General features: G+C 43.4%; 1 protein-coding gene across 1 annotated transcript in view; it reads right to left on the bottom strand.

Moving 5' to 3' along the window:
* Window positions 1-24,048, bottom strand: part of LOC109921566 (AP-1 complex subunit mu-1-like) — a 57,276-nt gene that overhangs the window by 5,678 nt on the left and 27,550 nt on the right. Inside the window, exons 6-10 of the mRNA XM_048601688.1 lie at window positions 22,307-22,433; window positions 17,765-17,907; window positions 14,517-14,588; window positions 9,429-9,587; window positions 7,184-7,309 (exon numbers count right to left, since the gene is read on the bottom strand). Of these exons, the coding sequence (XP_048457645.1) occupies window positions 7,184-7,309; window positions 9,429-9,587; window positions 14,517-14,588; window positions 17,765-17,907; window positions 22,307-22,433 (627 nt within the window). The remainder of the gene's footprint in view (window positions 1-7,183; window positions 7,310-9,428; window positions 9,588-14,516; window positions 14,589-17,764; window positions 17,908-22,306; window positions 22,434-24,048) is intronic.

The raw sequence follows: 24,048 nt of genomic DNA, 5'->3' as shown, positions 1-24,048 counted from the left end.
TACAGGGATGGTGCAGGAGGGAGGGATTCAGATACCTGGATAATTGGGGCTCATTCTGGGGTAGGTGGGACCTCTACAAACAGGATGGTCTACACCTGAACCAGAGGGGTACCAATATCCTGGGGGGAAAATTTGCTTATGCTCTTCGGGAGGGTTTAAACTAATTCAACAGGGGGGTGGGAACCTGAATTGTAGCTCCAGTGTACAGGAGGTTGAGAGTAGTGAGGTCATAAATAAGGTTTCAAGGTCGCAGGAGTGTACCGGCAGGCAGGAAGGTGGTTTAAAGTGTGTCTACTTCAACGCCAGGAGCATCCAGAATAAGGTGGGTGAACTTGCAGCATGGGTTGGTACCTGGGACTTCGATGTTGTGGCCATTTCGGAGACATGGATAGAGCAGGGACAGGAATGGTTGTTGCAGGTTCCGGGGTTTAGATGTTTCAGTAAGATCAGGGAAGGTGGTAAAAGAGGGGGAGGTGTGGCATTGTTAGTCAAGGACAGTATTACGGTGGCAGAAAGGACATTTGATGACAACTCGTCTACTGAGGTAGTATGGGCTGAGGTTAGAACCAGGAAAGGAGAGGTCACCCTGTTGGGAGTTTTCTATAGGCCTCCGAAAAGTTCCAGAGATGTAGAGGAAAAGATTGCAAAGATGATTCTGGATAGGAGTGAAATTAACAGGGTAGTTGTTATGGGGGACTTTAACTTTCCAAATATTGACTGGAAACGCTATAGTTCGAGTACTTCAGATGGGTCAGTTTTTGTCCAATGTGTGCAGGAGGGTTTCCTGACACAGTATGTAGATAGGCCAACAAGAGGCGAGGCCACATTGGATTTGGTACTGGGTAATGAACCAGGCCAGGTGTTAGATTTGGAGGTAGGAGAGCACTTTGGTGATAGTGACCACAATTCGGTTACGTTTACTTTAGTGATGGAAAGGGATCGGTATATAACGCAGGGCAAGAGTTATAGCTGGGGGAAAGGCAACTATGAGGCGATGAGGCAAGATTTAGGATGCATAGGATGGAGAAGGAAACTGCAGGGACTGGGCACAATTGAAATGTGGAGCTTGTTCAAGGAACAGCTACTGCGTGTCCTTGAGAAGTATGTACCTTTCAGGCAGGGAGGAAGTGGTCGAGCGAGGGAACCGTGGTTTACTAAAGAAGTTGAATCTCTTGTCAAGAGGAAGAAGGAGGCTTCTGTAGAGATGAGGCGTGAAGGCTCAGTTCGGGCGCTTGAGAGTTACAAGTTAGCCAGGAAGGACCTAAAGAGAGAGCTAAGAAGAGCCAGGAGGGGACATGAGAAGTCTTTAGCAGGTAGGATCAAGGAAAACCCGAAAGCTTTCTACAGGTATGTCAGGAATAAAAAAATGACTAGAGTAAGATTGGGGCCGGTCAAGGACAGTAGTGGGAAGTTGTGCGTGGAGTCCGAAGAGATAGGAGAGGTGCTAAATGAATATTTTTCGTCAGTATTCACACAGGAAAAAGACAGACAATGTAGTCGAGGAGAATACTGAGATACAGGCTATTACACTAGATGGGATTGAGGTTCATAAGGAGGAGGTGTTAGCAATTCTGGAAAGTGTGAAAATAGATAAGTCCCCTGGGCCGGATGGGATTTATCCTAGGATTGTCTGGGAAGCTCGAGAGGAGATTGCAGAGCCTTTGGCTTTGATCTTTATGTCGTCATTGTCTTCAGGAATAGTGCCAGAAGACTGGAGACTAGCAAATGTTGTCCCCTTGTTCAAGAAGGGGAGTAGAGACAACCCTGTTAATTGTAGACCAGTGAGCCTTACTTCGGTTGTGGGTAAAGTGTTGGAAAGGATTGTAAGAGATAGGATTTATAATCATCTAGAAAGGAATAATTTGATTAGGGATAGTCAACACGGTTTTGTGAAGGGTAGGTCGTGCCTCACAAACCTTATTGAGTTCTTCGAGAAGGTGACCAAACAGGTGGATGAGGGTAAAGCGGTTGATGTGTTGTATATGGATTTCAGTAAAGCATTTGATAAGGTTCCCCATGGTAGGCTATTGCAGAAAATACGGAGGCATGGGATTGAGGGTGATTTAGCGGTTTGGATCAGAAATTGGTTAGCTGTAACAAGACAGAGGGTGGTGGTTGATGGGAAATGTTCATCCTGGAGTTCAGTTACTAGTGGTGTACCTCAAGGATCTGTTTTGGGGCCACTGCTGTTTGTCATTTTTATAAATGACCTGGATGAGGGTGTAGAAGGATGGGTTAGTAAATTTGCGGATGACACCAAAGTTGGTGCAGTTGTGGATAGTGCGGAAGGATGTTGCAGGTTACAGAGGGACATAGATAAGCTGCAGAGCTGGGCTGAGAGGTGGCAAATGGAGTTTAATGCGGAAAAGTGTGAGGTGATTCACTTTGGAAGGAATAACAGGAATACAGAGTACTGGGCTAATGGTAAGATTCTTGGTAGTGTGGATGAGCAGAAAGATCTCGGTGTCCATGTGCATAGATCACTGAAAGTTGCCACCCAGGTTGATAGCGTCGTTAAGAAGGCGTACAGTATGTTAGGTTTTATTGGTAGAGGGATTGAGTTTCGGAGCCATGAGGTCATGTTGCAGCTGTACAAAACTCTGGTGCGGCCGCACTTGGAGTATTGCGTACAGTTCTGGTCACCGCATTATAGGAAGGATGTGGAAACATTGGAAAGGGTGCAGAGGAGATTTACCAGGATGTTGCCTGGTATGGAGGGAAGGTCTTATGAGGAAAGGCTGAGGGTCTTGAGGCTGTTTTCGTTAGAGAGAAGAAGGTTAAGAGGTGACTTGATAGAGACATACAAGATGATCAGAGGATTAGATAGGGTGGACAATGGGAGCCTTTTTCCTCGGATGGTGATGGCTAGCACGAGGGGACATAGCTTTAAATTGAGGGGTGATAGATATAGGACAGATGTCAGAGGTAGGTTCTTTACTCAGAGAGTAGTAAGGGCGTGGAATGCCCTGCCTGCAAAAATAGTAGACTCGCCCACTTTAAGGGCATTTAAATGGTCATTGGATAAACATATGGATGATAATGGAATAGTTTAGGTTAGATGGGCTTCAGATTGGTTTCACAGGTCGGCACAACATCGAGGGCCGAAGGGCCTGTACCGCGCTGTAATGTTCTATGTTCTAAAAGCAATAGGTGGGAGTGGGGTGGATATAAATTATGAGACTAAGCTTGTAAGAAATATTAAAAAAGATTTCAAGAGTTTTTTTTAAAAAGGTGTATAGAAGGTGAGAGAGATGCAGGAGCAGATATTGGAGCCTGGAAAACAAAGCTGGAGAAGTAGTAATAAGGAACAAAGAAATGGCAGGGGAACTGAATAGGTATTTTACATTAGTTTTCACAGTGGAAGACATCAGCAGTGTACAAGAACTTCAGAAAAGTCAGGGGCAGAGGTGAGTGTAGTAGCCATCACTAAGGAGAAAGTGCTGGGGAAGCTGAAATCTCTGAAGGTGGATAAATCATCTAGACCAGCCAGACTATACCCCCACGTTCTGAAGGAGATAGCTCAGGAGATTGTAGAGACATCGGTGGTGATCTTTCAGGAATCACTGGAGTCACAAGGATTCCAGACAGAGGACAGGAAACCAGAGGCTGGTTAGCCTGACCTCAGTTGTTGGTAAGATATTAGAGTCCATTATTAATGGACGAGATTGCAGAGCACTTGGAAGTGCGTGGTAAAATAAGGCTGAGTCAGCATGGCCACATCAAGGGTGGGACAGATAGGTGGGAAGGAAATGGACAGGTAGTGTCAGGTCAAGGAGGCAGGGATGAGCGGGAGTATTGGGCATGGGGGGATTGGTCCATGTCCAACCCTTTATAAGGCTGGTAGCCTGTGACTAGTGGAGTTCTGCAGTGTCAGTGTTGGGTTCACATTCATTCCGATTCTACATTAAGATCTGGATGAAGAAACTGAGGGCATTATTGCTAAGTTGCAGATGACACAAAGATACGTGGACAGAAGTGGTAGTGTTGGCAAGGCTGGAAAAGGGCTTGGACAGGCTAGGAGAGTGGGCAAAGAAGTGGCAGGGGGAACACAGCGTGGGAATGAGTGAGGACGTAACAAAGAGTAGATAAATGAGAATGAGTAGATTAAGTGTATTTGCGTTCCCAGAAGGCATTTGATAAGATGCTGCATAAAAGGTAGAAGATTGTGGAAGATACGAGTTCACGGTATTGTGGGCAATAAAGTTTTTGAGAAGATTTGTGGCTTGTGTTGTGGATGAGGTTGTAGACTTGCTTGCTGAGCTGGTGTGTTTGGTTACAAACATTTCATCACCCTGCTCGGTAACATCGTCAGTGCACCTCCGGTGAAGTATTGGTGTTCTGTCCCGCTGGTTATTTATATGCCTCGGTTTGCTGGGGTGGTTGGCATTACTTCCGGTTCTGTTCTTCGGTGGTTTGTATATCAGGTCCACTTTAATATGTTTGTTGATGGAGTTCTGGTTGGAATGCCAGGCCTCCAGGAATTCCCTGGCATGTCTCTGTTTGGCTTGTGCTATTACGGATGTGTTGTCCCAGTCAAATCAGGAAGGCAGACACCCCACGACGCCGACAGCAACAATAAGGACAGCATCCTGAAACTATTAGATCTGGGCCACACAACCCACTTCACATTCAATGGCCATATATTTAAACAAATCAATGGAACACCAAGGGATCCCCAATATCAGGATTGATTGCAGAAGTGGTAATGCATCAGAGGAGCAGGAGGGTCGACATTTTGGGCCTAGACCCTTCGTCAGGACTGGAGAGGGGGAAGGGAGCTGGGAAAAGAGCGCTGTCCGCTATCCAACCCAAACTCTGGGCCTGCTGTGTCGGTGACACCTTCGTGATTATCAAACGCATAAGACAAGAAGAAACATACCAACACAAACAACATCCTCACTGGAATAAAATTCACAAAAGAAGAAGAGAACAATAACCAACTACCCTTCCAAGACATAATGGTGGAACGTAAGAACAACGGGGAACTCCAGACAAGCGTATACAGAAAGAGCACACATACGGACCAGATACTTCATTACACCAGCAAACACCCTAACACCCATAAACGGAGCTGCATCAGGACCTTATTCAAACGAGCCACAACATACTTCAGCAACCTGGAATTGCGCAAAGCAGAACAGGAGCACTTATACGGAGCTTTTAAAAGGAATGGATACCCAAATACCACTATCCGCCATTACCTCCATGACAGACCACAACAAGACGACACAACGTGGTCAGACACTCTGGTCACCCTACCGTACATCAGGGATATATCAGAGATGACCACAAGACTACTCAGACCCCTAGGTATCAGTGTAGTTCACAAACCAACAACCACCCTGCAACAGCTACTGACGAACGTAAAGGATCCCATTTCTACAACCAATAAAACTAACGTAATATACAAAATACCATGCAAGGACAGTGAGAAACATTACATAGGCCAAACGGGAAGAAAACTTACAATATGGATACACAAACACCAACTAGCCACCAAGAGACACGACCAGTTCTCACTGGTCTCAATACACACAGACGAAGGAGGACACAAATTTAACTGGGACAACACATCCATAATAGCACAAGCCAAACAGAGACATGCCAGGGAATTCCTGGAGGCCTGACATTCCAACCGGAATTCCATCAACAAACACACTGAAGTGAACCCAACATACAAACTATTGAAAAACAGAACTGGAAGTAATGCCAACCACCCCAGCAAATCGAAGCACATAAATAATAAACAGGACAGAACACCAACGCTTCACTGGAGGCGTGCTGACGACGTTACCTAGCAGGGTGGCAAAACGTCTGCAATCAAATACACTGGCTCGGCGAGCAAGTCAGCAGCACCTCATATTCCGCCTTGGGAGCCTACAACCCAATGGTCTCAATGTGGACTTTACTAGCTTCAAAATCTCCCCACCCCTTGGCCTCATCCAGTGACCAACCCTCCCTCTCATCCCCGCCTCTTTGACCTGTCCGTCTTCTCTCCCAATTATTCAGTCCTCCCACCTCACTGGCCAATCCCCACCACTGCCTACCTGCATCCACCTATCACCATCCCACCAACCTTCCCCAGCCCCATCCCTTCTCTACTTATTTCAAAGCTCTCTTCCCCCTCCCCCATTTCTGAAGAAGGGTCCTGTCCCAAAACATCAGCTTTCCTGCTCCTCTAATGCTGCCTGGCCTGCTGTGCTCCACACTGTGTTATCTCTTACTCCAGCATCGGCAGATCTTACTAAGTCTGCAATCTCATTGTGGGCAATATGAAATGAGTATTGGTTAACACACAGAAGACAGAGTTGGAATTAACAGGTCATTTTCAGGTTGGAAAGATATGGGACCTGGGTGTTCTTGTACATGAAACATGTAGAGTATTCTGTACAGATCTGATCCCTGCACTCAAGGAAGGATATACTGGCATTGGAGGCAGTTCAAGAAAGATTCACAAGAAAGATTTCTGGGATGTTGACTTATCAAGAAGAGTCAAACAGGTTAGGTCTTTAATCATTAGAGTTTACAAGAATGAGGATGATCTTAGTGAAACATACAGCATTTTGAGGCAGTTTGACAGGGTAAAGGTGGAGAAGATGCTTACACTGGTGGGGAAATCTCAAACCAGGAGACAGGTACAAAATAAGGGATCACTCATCTAGAGCTGAGATGTGAAAGAATTTCATCTCCCAAAAGGTGGTGACAGTCTGGGATACTCCACCCCAGTGTGTTTTGGAGACTAGATCACTGGAAGTATTTAAAGAGGCGATAGTTAGATTTGAAGAGCTGGCAAGAAAAGGAGGTTGAGGCCTGGGGCGGAACAGCCATGATCTTGTTGAATCTAGGGCAGGCTTGAGGAAACAAATGGCCTCCTCCTGCTCCTGTCTCTTACACTGTTACTGATGTTAGTTAATATTACATTGTACATCCCTGGTTGGTATGCTTCCTTTGTACAACATTTCCATGGTTCCAAAGGTCTTGAATGTGTTACGTTCTAAACAATATTTATTATTTGTCAATACTTTCAGGAATACCATTTGAACTCAAATAGACATCCAGCTGTTTTTATATAAATACACTAAATAAGCTTCAACTAAATCCATGTCATCTATCTAATACTCTTGGGGATTAAAAGCGATAAAAATCCCTTGCTTGTTTGCGTTTAACTGAAGACAAAATATACCTGCAATCCTGATGCTGCTAGGTATTGGATTTTGAACTTTACTCTGATTGGAGGTTTTGCTTCAGGTTCTTCTGCCTCGACACTTGGCAGTCCCAGATGGGCCTTCATCATAAATTCTTTTCCTCCCTGAAGTAATAATGCAATGGGTCAGTAAAAATGGATAACTAGAAGTTTAATTTACAGCTTGTATTTTGTGTGTTAAGAAGGGCAAATCATGGGTGTGATTACAATTTTAAGAGCTGAGATTGTGAGCCTGATGCGAAGAAGTCTGGAGTCCTGTTTGTATACAGGCATTTTTAATGAGGTTTTACAACCCCTGAAGTGAGTAAATGGAGTGTTAGTAGTTTAGTGCATTTAAAGAAGGTGGAAAACAAAACCTTGTGACAGGGATGAAGAAGAATCCATAAGGGAGAATATGGGGGGTAATGCTGCAAGACTGCTGGAAACTGAGTAAAGAGAACTTGTGTTTGCTCTGAAGTTTTAAAAGATTGAAAGATTTCGGGCCCTCAGAAAAGTAGCACGAGGAACAAATCTTGGAGGAATACACACTGACAGATTGTTTCATGTAGTAAAACACAAATAACAGGAATGACTGAAACCACTTACTAACGGACATTATTGACAACTGTAGTGGTCAGGAATTTTTAGTTAAATGCACACAGAACAGCATTGCCCTTTTCAAATAACCAGTCACAATTTTTTTAAAAAAAAGTTACAGTTAGGCTTTGTGACTTTTATCTGAATCCACAAAAAGTGGCAATGAAATTACTGATTTATGGCAAAAGTCAATAGTTGAATAAATACTTTGATCATGGTTTGTCGCAGCATGATCACTTCTCAACAGGAACCATCTGAGAAAAAATATTATAAAGATTTTCTGGATCCAGAGTTTTGGCAGATAACATTGCAAGGACCCGGTCCACAAAAGTTGACAGCACAACTAAAGCTGTTTGAAAATTTTCACAGTAATGAAGACGTTAACACAATGTTAGTTGACTCTCAAATGTCAACATATCCTAATATAAAATTAGAACTGTAACACTAAAGAAATCTCGACAAACGTGAGGTGCTACATTTTGGTAGGGCAAATGAAGGCAGGACTTGTACACTTAATAGCAAGGTCCTGAGGACTGTTGCTAAACAGAGACCTTGGGGTGCAGGTTCACAGTTCCTTGAAAGTGCAGTCGCAGCTACACAGGGTAGTGAAGGTGGCGTTTGGTATGCTTGCCTTTACTGGTCAGTGCATTGAGTGTACGAGTTGGGAGGTCATGTTGCGACTGTATAGGACATTGGTCAGGCCATGTTTGGAATATTGCTTTCAATGCTGGTCTCCCTGCTATAGGAAAGATATTGTTAAATTTGAAAGGGTTCAGAAAAAATTTACAACTTTGAAGCTATAGGAAAGGCTGAATAGACTGGGGCTATTTTCCCTGGAACGTCAAAGGCTGAGGTGTGACCTTATAGAAGTTTATAAAATCATGAGGAGCATGGATAGGGTGAAAAGCCAAGGTCTTTTCCCCAAGGTAGTGGAGTCCAAAACTAGAGGGCATAGGTTTAAGGTAAGAGGGGAAAGATTTAAAAGGGACCTAAGGGATAACTTTTTCATGCAGAGGGTGGTGCATGTTTGGAATGAGCTGCCAGGGGAAGTGGTGGAGGCGGGTATAATTACATTTAAAAGGCATTTGGATGGTTAGAGGAATAGGAAGGGTTTAGAAGGATATGGGCCAAATGCTGTCAAGTGGGATTAGATTCATTTAGGATGTCTGATCAGCATGGATGTGTTAGGGTCTGTTTCTGTCTTGACATCTGTATAACTCTATATCCATTATTCCTCACAAGAACCCAATTCCAGTTTTTCAATTGGAGAAGTCACAAAACAGGCAACAGTGCTTCTCTAAAAGGGAATCAAAGGAAGACTGAGATCAGGCTTGTTGATGTTACTCCTGTCACTGCGGGAATTATGTTGTTCTGTATATGAATGTCAATGTGCGAATAGTTCTGTATAAAATTGTCCACACACAAGCATACTTGCACCAGGAGTTAATGACAGAAAAGAACCAAAACTCAAAAAAGTGTTCGGTTTCTTTATAAAGCTTGAATTCTTTCTGAAATTAAGAGAAATAAAAATTGAAAATGTTTTACTTGAAACAATTCCTCTTTAATGACAATCATCTGTAGCCAGCTATCAAATTGTCTATTAGTCAGGTCTGTTTATTGGGGACGATGTGTTTAATAATGGACTTACCTGAATAGAATTTATAGACCAGATGATAACACTGTCCTCAGGTACCCATTCTATGCAACCTTTAGTTGTGCTGAATTTTGGAGACGAGGCATCGGTGGGGACAGGAATGATGATGGCAACATCTGTAGCAGTCAGACGCTCTTTAAACTTTCCTTTAACCTGCAACATCATAAATATAGTCAACTGGAGAGGAACTTTCTTTCTCTGTGTCATAATTGATACATTTGAGTACGGACCTAATTTAATGGCTCAGTGAGTAATAACTACTCGACATGGCACTGATCCTCACAAACCAGTAAAATTCCCTTTCAACCCCTGACCTTATTAGGTTAGTTACTAAGCTTAATGCATGATTTTTTAAAAAGTATTATAATTAAATGGTTATCAAATTGTCATGTTTGGGACAGTATTTTTAAATTTAGGGCAATATGAACAGGATTGTTTTTCAGTCAGCCTGGATGAAACAAAACAGAAATTGCTGGTGAAACTCTGCAGGTCTGAGGCATTTGTGGGGAGAAAGCACAGTTAATGTATCAAGTCCAGTGATTCTTCATCAGAACTGAGTGAATCTGCCAGCAATTGCAGTTTTGTGTTTCAGGTCTCCAGCATCTGCAGTCCTTTGTTTTATTTTAGTTAACCTGGATGGTTTGATTGTTAGTGATCAAAGGAAAGCTAATATTGTTTCACAGGGAATAGGTACATTATATTAATGTGCTGAGACAATGGCAGCAGCCTGTGGAAACAAAGTCCCAAAAAGGTATTGGTGTTGTACCGCAAAACATTGAACTACTTGTAAGATGAAGAAGAGTTAAGATCAATAACAACTTATCAATCTTTCTAGAACAAAGACAGAAATTTCTGGAAAAGCTCAGCAGGTCTGGCAGCATCTGTGAAGAAAAATCAGAATTAACAATTCGGGTCTAGTGACCCTTCCTCAGAACTAACTTTTCCTTCACAGATGCTGCCAGACCTGCTGAGCTTTTCAGCAACTGTTTTTGTTCCTGATTTACAGCATCTGCAGTTCTTCCGGTTTTTAATTAATCTTTCTATTCGGATACAAGACTAATGTCTTTCATGATGCTATGAAGAGGAAGTCTGAAGAAGCCATTCATAAAACTCAGTTTATAGGATTTTCCAAGAATAGCTCTGCATATCATACTCTTTATAATATACCTGGATCAAGCAAAGATGGAGAGGCTAGGGGCCATAAGAGTCTCGACGGTTTGCAATGCAAGTGTGAGTGGAACCTCACACTCTGACTGAAAAGATCAAATTTGAGGGGAGTTAAAATAAGGCTAGAATAATGTGCCTCTAGTTGAAGCCAGATCAGTTTCTGAGAAAATAAAACCTCACTGTGAAAGAGTTCTAAGGTTATGAGCAGAATGAGAAAAGAGCAGGAAAAAAAAAACCTCAGAAGCCAAAAGTCACCATAGATCAATTCTAGGAAAATTGAACATCCACATTCAGTGCAAGCTGACAAACTATTTTTAGGTCTGGCTAAAAATAACATGAGCGGTATTCAATTGTTTGGTTTAAAGTATAAGTTGTCTAGTTTCACTGACAGTGGATGGGTGTAATTTTCACCCTTGGAGTGATGGGTTTAATTTTACATATGCTAGCAGTAAGCTTTCAGTATTTAAAAATGGAAAGGCTGGTTTATTATTCATGTTTGTCCTAAAGATTACGAAAGAAACCATGTCTCATTCACTCTCTTGTATAGATACACACACGCACACTGCTCCCCCTATAAATAAAAAGGTACAGCAAGTAAAAATAATACTTGTCAAAAGTGGAATCAAGCTCAGTCTCCATTTGACTGCAGGCACATTGTGGCTTCATAGTTTAATCAATAAAATTACAAAGATATCCTAGCAGTTGCAATCTGCCAGAGGTTAGATTCAGAAGTAAGTTTGAAGATGGAATGCCATAGGGGAGACATTAGGTCCTTGTTTCCTTTTCAAGAGGCTGCAGAGAAGCACTCTAGCTATCCAATTAACTGCAAGTAGCCTGATAGCTTTTTGCAGAACATCTTTCTCTTCCAGATCAACAGCTGTGTCTGAACGTGGTTTTCTTTATTTTAAAGAGGTTGGAAAGATGGTCACTGCATCATGTAATGTGGACAATGTTCCAATAATTTGTTGCATCATCTCTCATCTGCTGTGATGGCTCTTGCATCTTAATGTTTCCTATCAGTTAAATGCCCTTGTACTTGAAAGGAAGGCCATTAAAATCAATTTGTGAATAACTATTCAATTCTGATGTTTTTCTTGGATGGAAATATCTCCTTTTGTTTCCTCTAGGGACAATGGACTGTTTGTATCCACAAGAAGAGTCAGGTGATCTAGGAATCAATTTTGAATCAGGTTTTTAAATATAATCAGTCTAATTTAAAACAAAAACATTAAAAATACAGTTTAAGATGTATAAAACTTTCACAGAAACACCATCATGATGCAACAAAGATAGTGTTTTATCAACAATGCGTTAGATGTTCGTAATGTCTTAAAACTTCAAATCTTGACGGGCCATTCTTCCCATTCATTTTTAAAATTTATTGGTCACGATGGATACAATTAGTTTCAGCCTCCTGTTCTAGGAAAGGGATATGTTAATGAGATTCTTGTCTCTGATTTCTGTCTAATTACTCCTTCAGGAAAACAAGTGAAATTTGGAGATAACACAGTATGGAGTTGGAGGAACACAGCAGGCCAGGCAGCATCAGAGGAGCAGGAACGTTGACGTTTCGGGTCGGGACCCTTCTTCAGAAACGGGGAGGGGGAAGGGAGCTCAGAAATAAATACTGAGGAGTAGCAGCACTAGGGAAGGTAGGTGGGATGGTGATCGGTGAGTGCAGGTAGGGAGTGGTGGGGATTGGTCAGTGGGGTGGGAGGAGCAGATAGGTGGGAGAGAAGATGGACAGGTTATGTCAGGTCAAGGAGGCAGGGATGAGAGGGAGGGTTGGACATGGGATGAGGCTGGGGGAGGGGAGATTTGAAAACTGGTGAATTCCATGTTTAGGCTATTGGTGGAATATGAGGTGCTGGTCCTCCAGTTTGCGGCTGGTGTCATTGTGACACTGGAGGAGGCCCAGGATGGACATGTCACCCAGAGAGTGGGAGGGGGAGTTAAATAGTTGGTGACTGGAAGGTGTTGTCGTTGGTCACATACAGAGCACAGACGCTCTACAAAATGGTCCGAGTCTATGCTTGGTCTCACTGACGTAGAGGAGGCCACATCGGGAGCTGCGGATGCTGTAGACCACATTGACAGATGTGCAGGTGAACCCCTGTCTAATGTGGAAGGTTTGTTTTGTGCCTTGAATGGAGGTGAGGGGGGAGGTACAGGGGCAGATGTAGCACTTCCTGCGGTTGCAGGGAAAGGTGCCGGGGGTCGTGGGGTTAGTGGGGAATGTGGAGCACATGAGGGACTCGCAGAGACAGTGGTCCCCACGAAAGGCAGATAGTGGTGGGGAGGAAAATAAATCTTTGGTTGTGGGGTCAGATTGTAGGTTGCAGAAGTGGTGGAGAATGATATGTTGGATGCGAAGGTTGGTGGGGTGATGTGAGGACAAGGGGAATTCTGTCTTTATTTTTGTTGGGCGGAGGGGATATGAGGGCAGAAGTGCAGGAAATATAAGAGATACGGTTGAGGACATTTTTGATTACCAGAGGGGGGAGGTTACAGTCCTTAAAACAGGAGGGCATCTGGAATGTGCAGGAGTGCAACACCCCATCTTAGGAGCAGATGCGGCAGAGGCGGAGGAATTGGGAGTAGGGGATGGCATTCTTGCAGAAAGATGGGTGAGAGGTGGTGTGGTCTGTGTTGCTGTGGGAGTCAGTGGGTTTGAAATAGATGTCAGTTTCAAGGCAGTCCCCAGAGATGGAGACGGAGGTCCAGGAAGGAGTGGGAGGTATTGGAGATGGTCCAGGTGAATTTGAGGTTGGGGTGAAAGGTGTTAATAAAGTTGATGAACTGTTCAAGCTCCTCATGGGAACACGAGGTAGCACTGATAGAGTCATCAATGTAGCGGAGGAAGAGGTGGGGGATAGTGCCAGTGTAACGGCAAAGAGGGACTGTTCCACATATCCTACGAAGAGGCAGGCAATAGCTTGGGCCCATGTGGGTGCCCATGGCCACCCCCTTAGTCTGTAGGAAGTGGGAGGAGTTAAAGGAGATGTTGCCACGGTGCTAATGAAGAAGAGTGATCTCCAAAACTATATGCTTTAGGTCACCATTGCACACACTTTAACAGGAATGGCAAATGGCACTTAACTGGTCAAATATAAGGTAAGGTTAGGTAACAGACATAAGTGACAATTTTTAACTAAATGGCTCTTCAGAGTACAATATAGCTGAAAGATCTTAGCTATAGGTAGCTCCCTGAAACTAACAATACAGAATGCAATATATAACTGCAAGGAAACATAACTACTTGTTCTATATGTTGAGCTACATAGCAAAAGAGAATACAAAATCCATGCCCTATTGTTCCATGATTGGTTTGGGCAGATACTATTTTATTTACTTATTCATGAGATATGGCCATTGCCAGCACCTATCATCTATCAGAAGGTGGCAGTGAGCTGCTTTCTTGATCCACACTGCTGTTAGGGAGAGAATTCCAAGTGTTGCTACATTTTAACACAATTGCTTCAGCAGATGAGGGTTTGCAAATGGTGCTGAACATTGTGAAATCATCACCAAACATCCCCACTTCTGATCTTATGATGGATGGAAGGTCATTTTGATGAAGCAGCTGAAGATGGTAGGGCCTTGGATACTGCCCCAAGGAACTCCTGCAGCAATTTCCTGAAATGATTGACCCTAAACCACATCCATCTTTCTTTGAGCCAAGTATGATCTCAACCAACAGAAAATTTTCCTGCCAATTCCCAGTGACTCTAGTTTTGCCATATCTACTTGATGCCACACACAGTCAAATGCTATGCAGATGTCAAGGGCAGTCATGTTCTTTAATTATGAGTTTTCTTTTTACACCACCAGGTCTCTTGTTCTGAGCTTAATAACTATAAAAAGACTAACTAAACATTCAGTTTATGCCATAAACCAAACCATTCAATTTCTTACCTTTGCTGTGATTTCTATTCTGCTGTGTGTGTATCGCTGCACATTTGCTTCAACAAGTAGGTATGGTTGGACCTGAACAGACACGCACACGTTATCAATATAATAAATTTCTAACTTGAGCAGTTTATTCAATTAACTAAATATAAAATTACAATTTAATTGAATACATTTTTCCTATGAATATTTAAATCTACAACATTTGTTCTGTTGGAATTTTTCAACAAATTAATTGCTACTATAATGACCAATTCAGTAACTACAAGACTAAGGCCTGGACTTTTTCTGCCAATGCATAGTTTGTCAAGAAATTTCCTGACTTGCTGGGCCCACTTGGTAGATACGTTGCTATTTCCTCTCTAGCTGTACGATGGAGTCAGGACTGTTGACCCCAGAAGCTGAGTTTTGGTGGATAGAAAGATGGCCGAATGCCAAGTTGAGCTGGTTTGATTATCCACCTCAATTGTAAAACCCAATCGGACCCTCTAGCCCTCACCCTCAAACCCTATCAACTATATGGCTCATTGGTTCTGTATATAGTGTACACAGAATAAATGGCCATGAGTTGATATGGGAATCATGACAGGAGTGCAATGGGTCGTGGGATGGAATTAAGGGTGTATGTGAGTAATGAAAAGGCCACAGGGACTCAGCTTTTGAACTTGCCTTTCAGACAAAAGGTTCCCAAATCCAGGCTATGGTTCTCAACACCTCTGAGGAGCTATGGATGATGAGATTCATGGAGAAGCTGGTGCAATTCCACATACATTCTGGGGCTTATGAGATGTATACCTGCACATTGAAACCATTTAGTTTGCAAGTGAAGAGTACAGGCTCACAAACCAAATCAGTGAAAACTTGGGCATTGGGAGTAGAGGTGGCAGTCCCAGAACTGGGTACGACCTGCTATTTTAAATTGGCTCAGAAGCAAATCCCCGAAAATCCAGATCCAAGGCTTTGCAGATATGAGCTCAAACAGCATGTCATAGTCAACAATATTGTTTCTGTATTACCTTTACGTATCAGAATACATACCCGTCAAATTAATGGAAGTTGGATCTCAAATATTAACAGATGAGCCCCTCACCACTAAGTTGAGACTAGCATTTAAATCTAAACATTCACCCAGATCTTTGAAGAAGCAGCAATCATCATAAGATTGCCACCCCATTAATCTTCCATCTGACTTGACACTGCCCCACATTTATTGCCAGTGGGAGACATGTGGTGTCGGGTGAGGTGGCAATTGGGTGAGAAGGTCATTATGAGTAACTGAAGGGACAGTTCGGGAGTTACCAGAAGTTAGACTAGGTCCTTTCCACCTAACAACCCTGGGCAACTATTTGGGATATTCCAGAAGGAATTCCTGACAGTAATTTTAAAGAACTCTAAACATGGGAACACTGTAAAATAAGGTGCTTTAACAGATCAGAATCAGTGGGCAGGTATGGCCAAATGTCACACACTGCTTCCAATGAGAAGCAACAGGCAGCTTCCTAATGCTGGACAGCCTGTAGGAGGTCATTCAGCACATCAGGAAAGGAGATGCCCTCTCAGCACTCAAACTCTCACCACACAAATAGCCACTGCAGCCATACCACTGTTGTGGAAGGATATACCTGTAGGGTGGCTGGGGGCTGGCCAGGATAAAGATGGGGTGGGAGAGGGTGGAAGTGTGTGGGGGCAGGGAGGCATTGCTTCAACAGTGAAACAGAGTGCTGCCATTCCCCACCCAAGACTGCTGATGGGATGTCACTTCCTTTCACTGTGTAGTGATTCCAGGGGCCTGCTTGGCAACTGAAATCATGTTTGACCAACTTGCTGGTGTTTTTTTTTTGGAAGAAGTAATAAAAAGGATCTATAAGGGCAATGCTGTTGATGTGTGAATAGATTTTCAGCAGGTGTTTGGCATAGTGCCACACAATAGACTTATGAGAAAAGTTACAGCTTACAAAATAAAAGGGACAGTAGCAATGTGGATAAATCATTAGCTGAGTGATTGGAAACAGACAGTAATAGTCGATGGATATTTTTCAGGCTAGAAGGTGGTTTGTAGAGGAGTTCCCCAGAGTTCAGTGTTGGGACATTTGCTTTTCTTGATGTATAGTAATGATCGGGATCTTGGTGCATGGGGGACAATTTCAAAGTTTGCAGATAGTATGGAACTTCGAAGCATTATAAGGAACAGCGTAGAATTTCAATAGGATGTAGACAAATTGATGGAGTAGACAGATAGAATGGCTAATGAAGCTCAATGCACAGAAATGTCATGTGTGATATGTTTTGGTAGGAAGAAAATGGACAGACAATATAAAATAAGGGATACAATTCTAAATGGAGTGCAGGAGCACGGGGACCTGGTGTGTATGGGTACAGATCATTGGAAGTGGCAGGATGGGTAGAGAGAGCAGTAAGTAAAACATACGGTATCCCTAGTCTTTTGTTAATAGAGGCATAGAGTACAAGAGTAAGGAGACGATGTTGAACACGTATAAGACCACTTATTAGATCTTATCTGGTGTATCATGAACAATTCAGGATGCCAAATGACATGAAGGATGTGAAGGCATTGAAGAGAATGCGGAAGAGATTTACAAGGGATGAGAAGCTTTAGTTATGAGGACAGGTTGAAAGGTTGTGACTGTTGTTCTTGGGACAGAAAGTGGCTAACTAGAGATCTGATAGAAATTTTCAAAATTATGAAAGGAGCTGAACAGAGTAGACAGGGACAAAACTGATCCCACTCAAAAAGGATCAGGTGATTTGCAAAAGAAGCAAATGTGATGTGGGAAAGAACGTTTCCCACAAACGGTTCAGGTCTGGAATGCACTGCCTGGAAGCATGGTGGAGATAGGTTCATTGAGGCATTCAAGAGAGCATTGGATGACTATTTAAATTTGGAGAAAAGACATTAGAGTGGCACTATGTCTCAATTCTGATTTGAAGAGCCAGGGGAGACATGATTGGCTGAATGTCCTCTTTCCGTGCCTATCTCTTCTAAGACTCTGGTGATCCACGCCCTGAACCAGCCTCCTCAGGAATGATCTGCGGGTACCATCATGCCAGTAAACCGTCAGGTATGTGTGTTCACTTGTTAAAAAAGATGATCCAAGGACAAGACAAATACGTAGCAGCATGATATGCCACAAATTCACAGAGTTCCTTCCTCAGATAAATCGCATTGGAACTCTTTTACATGTTATATTGCACATTATTATTATAATACATTAATAAAATTGTTCAGATCTTACTCGATTGGTGACTCGATATGACATCAGCTCAAATTCCTTGTCTGGTGGGATGAAGGAGATGACACGTTCATTTTCAAAGCGAGACAGCCGTACACAAGAATGAAATTTTGTGTCCTCAAAGTCCACTACATTAGCATTTCCTCCTTTGGAGCAAAAAGGGAGATATTGATGAGGATTGACACTCTTAATTCATTTATCTATGAGTGAATTGTGTTAAATCATTTTAATTTTTTTTAAATGAAGTAAATTTACATGACATGAGTTTCATCTTTTCTGGCAGAAACGTCTTCTTGGATTTTGATCTTCATATTGTATAGTTATTTGGATTCCAGAACTGAACTTACCTGTCTATTGATTTCCAAATGTAAAACTTTAAAAGTAAAATGTAGCTATGAAAATATTTTTTAAATTTGGACTTTTAACACTATACCACAATAGAATTGACATTTTACCAATCAACAACCCTGTCTAAAGCAAGCACTTGCTCTAAAAAACAACACGTCAGAGAAGTAGAGATAACGCAGTGCGGATCTGGAGGAACACAGCAGGCCAGGCAGCCTCAGAGGAGCAGGCAAGTTGACGTTTCGGGTCAGGACCCTTCTTTAGAAATGGGGGAGGGAGAAGGGAGCTCAGAAATAAAGAGAGAGAGGAGGGGTTGGGCTGGGGAAGGTAGGTTGGATAGTGACAGGCAAGTGCAGGTAGGGAGTGGTGGGGATTGGTCAGTGAGGTGGGAGGGACGGACGGATAGGTAGGAGAGAAGATGGACAGGTTGTGTCAGGTCAAGGAGGCTGGTTGAGAGGGAAGGTTGGACATGGGATGAGGCTAGGGGGTGGGGAGATTTTGAAATTAGTAAAATCCACATTTAGGCCATTGGGCTGTAGGCTCCCAAGGCGGAATATGAGGTGCTCCTCCTTCAGTTTCCGGGTGGCATCATTGTGACACTGGAGGCGGCCCAGGATGGCCCAGTCAGGCTCCACACTCCCCACTAACCCCACCACCCCTGGCACCTTTCCCTGCAACCGCAGGAAGTGCTAAACCTGCCCCTACACCTCCCCACTCACCTCCATTCAAGGCACCAAACAAACCTTCCACATGAGACAGGGGTTCACCTGCACATCCATCAATATGGTCTATTGCATCCGCTGCTCCCGATGTGGCCTCCTCTAAATCGGTGAGACCAAGCGGAGGCTTGGGGACCGCTTTGTAGAGCATCTGCACTCTGTATGGGACAAACATCAATGCCTTCCAGCTGCGAACCATTTCAACTCCCCCTCCCACTCCCACTCCCTGGGTGACATGTCCATCCTGGGCCCCCTCCAGTGTCACAATGACACCAGCCGAAAACTGGAGGAGCAACACCTCATATTCCGCCTTGGGAGCCTACAGCCCAATGGCCTAAATGTGGATTTTACCAGTTTTAAAATCTCCCCACCCCCGGCCTCATCCCATGACCAACCCTCCCTCTCATCCCTGCCTCCTTGACCTGACACAACCTGTCCATCTTCTCTCCCACCTATCCACCCCTCCCACCTCACTGACCAATTGCCACCACCGCCTACCTGCACTCACCTATCACCGTCCCATCTACCTTCCCCAGCCCCACCCCACCTCTCTATTTATTTCTGAGCTACCTTGCCCAACCCCCACCATTTCTGAAGAAGGGTCCCGACCTGAAACATCAACTTCTCTGCTCCTCTGATGCTGTCTGGCCTGCTGTGTTCCTCCAACTCCACACTGTGTTATCTCTGACTCCAGCATCTGACCTAGTGATAGCAAGAACTGCAGAGAAGTTCGTTCTGAGGAAGGGTCACCAGACCCAAAATGTTAACTCTGATTTTTTTCTTCACAGATGCTGCCAGACCTGCTGAGCTTTTCCAGCGACTTCTGTTTTTGTTCCTGATTTACAGCATCCGCAGTTCTTTCGGTTTTTATTTAGTATTTAACTCACTGCCACATCTCCTCTAGGTATGCCCACCTTGAAGAAGTTCTGCTCCTCTCTCCGATGGGATTTCCATTCCAATCTTTCTTTTTGTCCACTGACATTAATTTCAGTCAGTCCTGGTGTTTGATCAAGTATTTGCTAAAACATATTTCCACAGCCATCAGTTCTGAGGAAGGGTCACCGGGCCCTGAAATGTTAACTCTGATTTTTCTTCACAGATGCTGCCAGACCTGCTGAGCTTTTCCAGCAACTTCTGTTTTCATTCCTTACTATGATTTACAATGATTGAATCTTAGACTTAGACTTAGAATCCCTACAGTGTGGAAACAGCTCCTTCGGTCTAACAAACCCACACCGACCCTCAGAGCATCCCACCCAGACCCATCCCCCTATAACACACCTAATCTACACATCCCTGAACACTATGGGCAATTTAGCATGGCCAGTCCACCTAGCCTGCACATCTTTGGACTGTGGAAGGAAACCGGAGCACCCGGGGACAACGTGCAAACTCCACACAGACAGTCATCCGAGGGTGGAATCAAACCTGGGCCCCTGGTGCTGTGAGGCAGCAGTGCTAACCACTGAGCCACCATGCCGCCCTCTGTTACATAAGGTTTTAGTTCTGGCCTAATGAAAATGTCAGGTCTTCACAAAAGTGGATTTGTGAATGCACATTTCCCTCTCAAGCAAAAGATGTGTATGCATAAATATGAAAATTATATATTTTGTAAAGAAAGCTAATCGGTCTTTAAAGTAGGCACATGAAGTTTTACAAAATGACTCTCAAGTCACATGACTTTGTTTGTGGATTCAACTTCAGCCAAACCAGACAGATTCTGTTATTTTATAAGATAATTCAAAGATTCCAGGACAGTCCTTCGGCCGGCCCTGAAAATGTCAAGATACCTTCTGCAGTTGTTTTACACTTGTGTGCTAGTCATTAAGGATGAGGATATATCAAGCGGAGGCCATGAAGTAGTGATATTGTCACTGGACTAGCAACACAAAACCCCAGACCAACATTCTGGAGACATGGGTTCGAATCCCACATGGCAGACAGTGAAATTTGAAGTCAATAAAATTGGAGCTAGCCCAATGGCAACATGTAACCACCAGCAGTTAAAGAAACTACATTGGGTTCACTGATGTCCTTTAGGGAAGTGAACTGCCATCCGTACCTGCCTGACTTACATGCGACTCTAGACCCACACCAATGTGGATTGCCATCTGGGTAATTAGGGATGAGGAATAAATGCTTCCCTCGTCCACAAAGCCGGCTAAATAAAAAAGGAATCTCCAACTCCTGTTCTTTAATTGACCACCGTCATTCACAATTGGATTCTGTAGGACTGCAGATCTTGAAACTGATCCATTGATGGTGGGATCAATTAGCCCCATCTTTTGCAAGCTGCTTTCACTGTTTAGTTAGCAAAGTAGTCTTGTGCTGTAGCTTCACCAGGTTGACACTTTTTTAAAAAAAAAGATACTTTCAGCATGCCCTCCTGCACTCTTTACTGAAGCATGGCTACTCTCCCAAATTGATGGCAATGGTAGAATGGGAGATATGTCAGACCACAAGGGTGCGGATTGTATTCCAATTCTACTTATGGCTCAGATTAACTCATGGATGGCCAGTCTTTGGCCAATTAACATGGTGCAAGTACTACAAAAAAAAATGGAGGGTATCTGCAACTTGAAGGGAGGACAATGGACTACGCAGTGGTAATTTCTACCCATGCTGTCATGGACAGATGCATCTGCAACAGATTAGTGGGGATAAGGTTAAGTTGACTTTTCCTTCTTGTTGATTCCCTCACCATTGCTGCAAATCCAGTCTGGCAGCCATGCCCTTTGACACTTACCCACGTTTGACTAGTGGACAGGAAGAACACATTGCAAGGAATTCCAGCAAAATTAACTTTGCTTTGTGGAACAATGATCCATCAATTAACATTTTCAGCTATTTCGTTTTGATTGTGATATAACTGGCTGGGGACAGTCAGTACACCCCAAGAGAGAGGCATCTCGAAACAGAAACAGTTCGCAATAAAGTGGCAGGTGAGGGAGTGCTAAACAACTGCTTTACTGAACCAGGCTACCAAGAGACACTGTATCAAAGTGAAATAAGGGGGCTATCACTGTCCCCGACCACCTGTTCATCATGATCCATCAATGGGAGCAACCTCCAACATCCAACTACAAAAGCCATGTACTTATATATTCATTCACAGGAACCTATCCTCTTGTAAGCAAATGGAATTTGTCTGAATATTGTGCCTTGATTGAATTAAACAATAACATGGGAGAACAGCAACTTCCTGGTGCATTCTCCACAGCAATGCCTCAACCAAAGCTGACCTGCCAACCGCTCAGTACCCTTTCTCATGCAATATAAATTACTGCTCACCTTGAAATTGGCCATTCTTGTGCCTGTCCTGATGAGTGCAAGGAAAAAAAAATGCTTCAACAGCAGGTTTTACCAACAAAACCCAAATCCAGGGTATGCGAATAGGACAAAATCGGAAAGAATGTTGCTCTTCAGGACATTCTATTCTTTTTAAGTTACCATTTTCCGTAATTTCATGTTGGGTACTTACTTTGGTTCTGGTTGAAAAGAGCATTGTCATTGAAACACAAAGTGACTTCTGGCATCCCACTCAAACAGCAGTTCAGCAGAATCTGTCCCAAAATCTCACTGTGAACAACAGAGCCACGAGCATTAACCTGTAAAAATTCAGACTTTTAGATTCTTGGAGTTCTTTAGAATGCTCATTACTGTTACTATTTTACTGATCACTCTAGTTTTATATATTTTTGGAGTTGTGCAGGGTAGAACAGTTTCCATACCGCTAACCATGGCAGTGGTGACAGGATTAAAGAGTGACGCTGTAAGGGAACAGTGCGAGAGTGGTGAGAATGATAAGAGAGCAAGTTGGAGAGGATGTAATGAGAGACAGTGAGAGGATTAAAAAGTGAGCTTGATACAAAGCAGTATGCAGAGAGAGAGGTTAAACAGCAAGCCTAACAGGGACAGTGTGTGATTAGCACAAGGATTAAAGAGCAAATAAGAGATAGAACTGTAGGAGAGTGAGAGGGAGCAGAAGTGGGGGGCGCGGGGGAAGCATAGTGAGGGGGAAGTGGTCACCCCAAAGGCAAAGAGGGCTAATGATAGTAGGTAAATGACCATCTGGAAGGGTAGCAAGAGGAAGATAGTATTGGAATCTTTGGGGTCTGTGCCACTCTCAGATACTAGGTATGAGAAACTGCTGGAAGTAACAATATCCTGAAGCCATGCAGCCCAGACAATGGCGTCTTCGGGCTGCGTATGAAGAAATAGCAAAGCATATAAATGCTGTAATTACAGGAGATTTCAGAATTAGGGGAACACACAGGACAATTCTGTAACCATTATCAAGAGCTTCCGTGTCTCATCTCTGTGTGCTGAGGTGAGGGCTATCACAGACAGCATGCTGAATGTTCTACAAGATGAAGGGACTGAGTTAAAAGTTGTCGTACACGTTCATACCAGTGACATAGAGATGGCAAGTGTAGCAATATAGGAGCAGAAATATGCTATTCTGCCAATTAAACCTGCCCCACCATTCAATACAATCAATGTCTTTTTCCCACCCCATAACCCTGCATGCCACTCATAAGCAGAAATCTATTATTTGCTACCTTGAGCATACTCAAAGACAGAGCTTTCACAGTCCTCTGGGGTAGAGAATTCCTAAGGTTCACAATCCTTTGATTAAAAATATTTCTCCTTATCTCAGACCTAAGTAGCATCCCTTTTCTTTTGAAATTGTGCCCCCTGATTCTACACTCACCAGCCAGAAAAATCATCTTACCTGCAATTACCCTGTCTCTTGTTAGCCTGTCATTAATCTACACCAGTACATTACCTCCTATACCATGTACTTTCATTTTTCTAACCAATGGCCTGTGAAGGACATTATCAAAAGTTTTCTGAAAATGTAATTATACTACATCCATCGACTCTCCTCTATCAATTTTGTTAGTAACATCTTCAAAAATATGCCAACAAGTTTGCAAACACGATTTCACTTTGGAAATCCAAAATCTTAATTAAAGCAGAGATAACAAGGTGTAGAGCTGGATGAACACAGCAGGCCAAGCAGCATCAGAGGAGCAGGAAGGCTGACGTTTCGGGTCTAGACCCTTCTTCAGAAAAGGGGGAGGGGAAGAGGGTTCTGAAATAAATAGGGAGAGAAGGGGAGGCGGATAGAAGATGGATAGAGGAGAAGATAGGTGGAGAGGAGACAGACAGGTCAAAGAGGCGGGGATGGAGCCAGTAAAGGTGAGCGTAGGTGGGGAG

Source organism: Rhincodon typus, chromosome 10 (assembly GCF_021869965.1).
Source record: "Rhincodon typus isolate 14 chromosome 10, sRhiTyp1.1, whole genome shotgun sequence".
NCBI lineage: Eukaryota > Metazoa > Chordata > Chondrichthyes > Orectolobiformes > Rhincodontidae > Rhincodon > Rhincodon typus.
The sequence above is the reverse complement of the archived record's forward strand: the minus strand, read 5'-3'. Positions and strand labels throughout refer to the sequence as shown.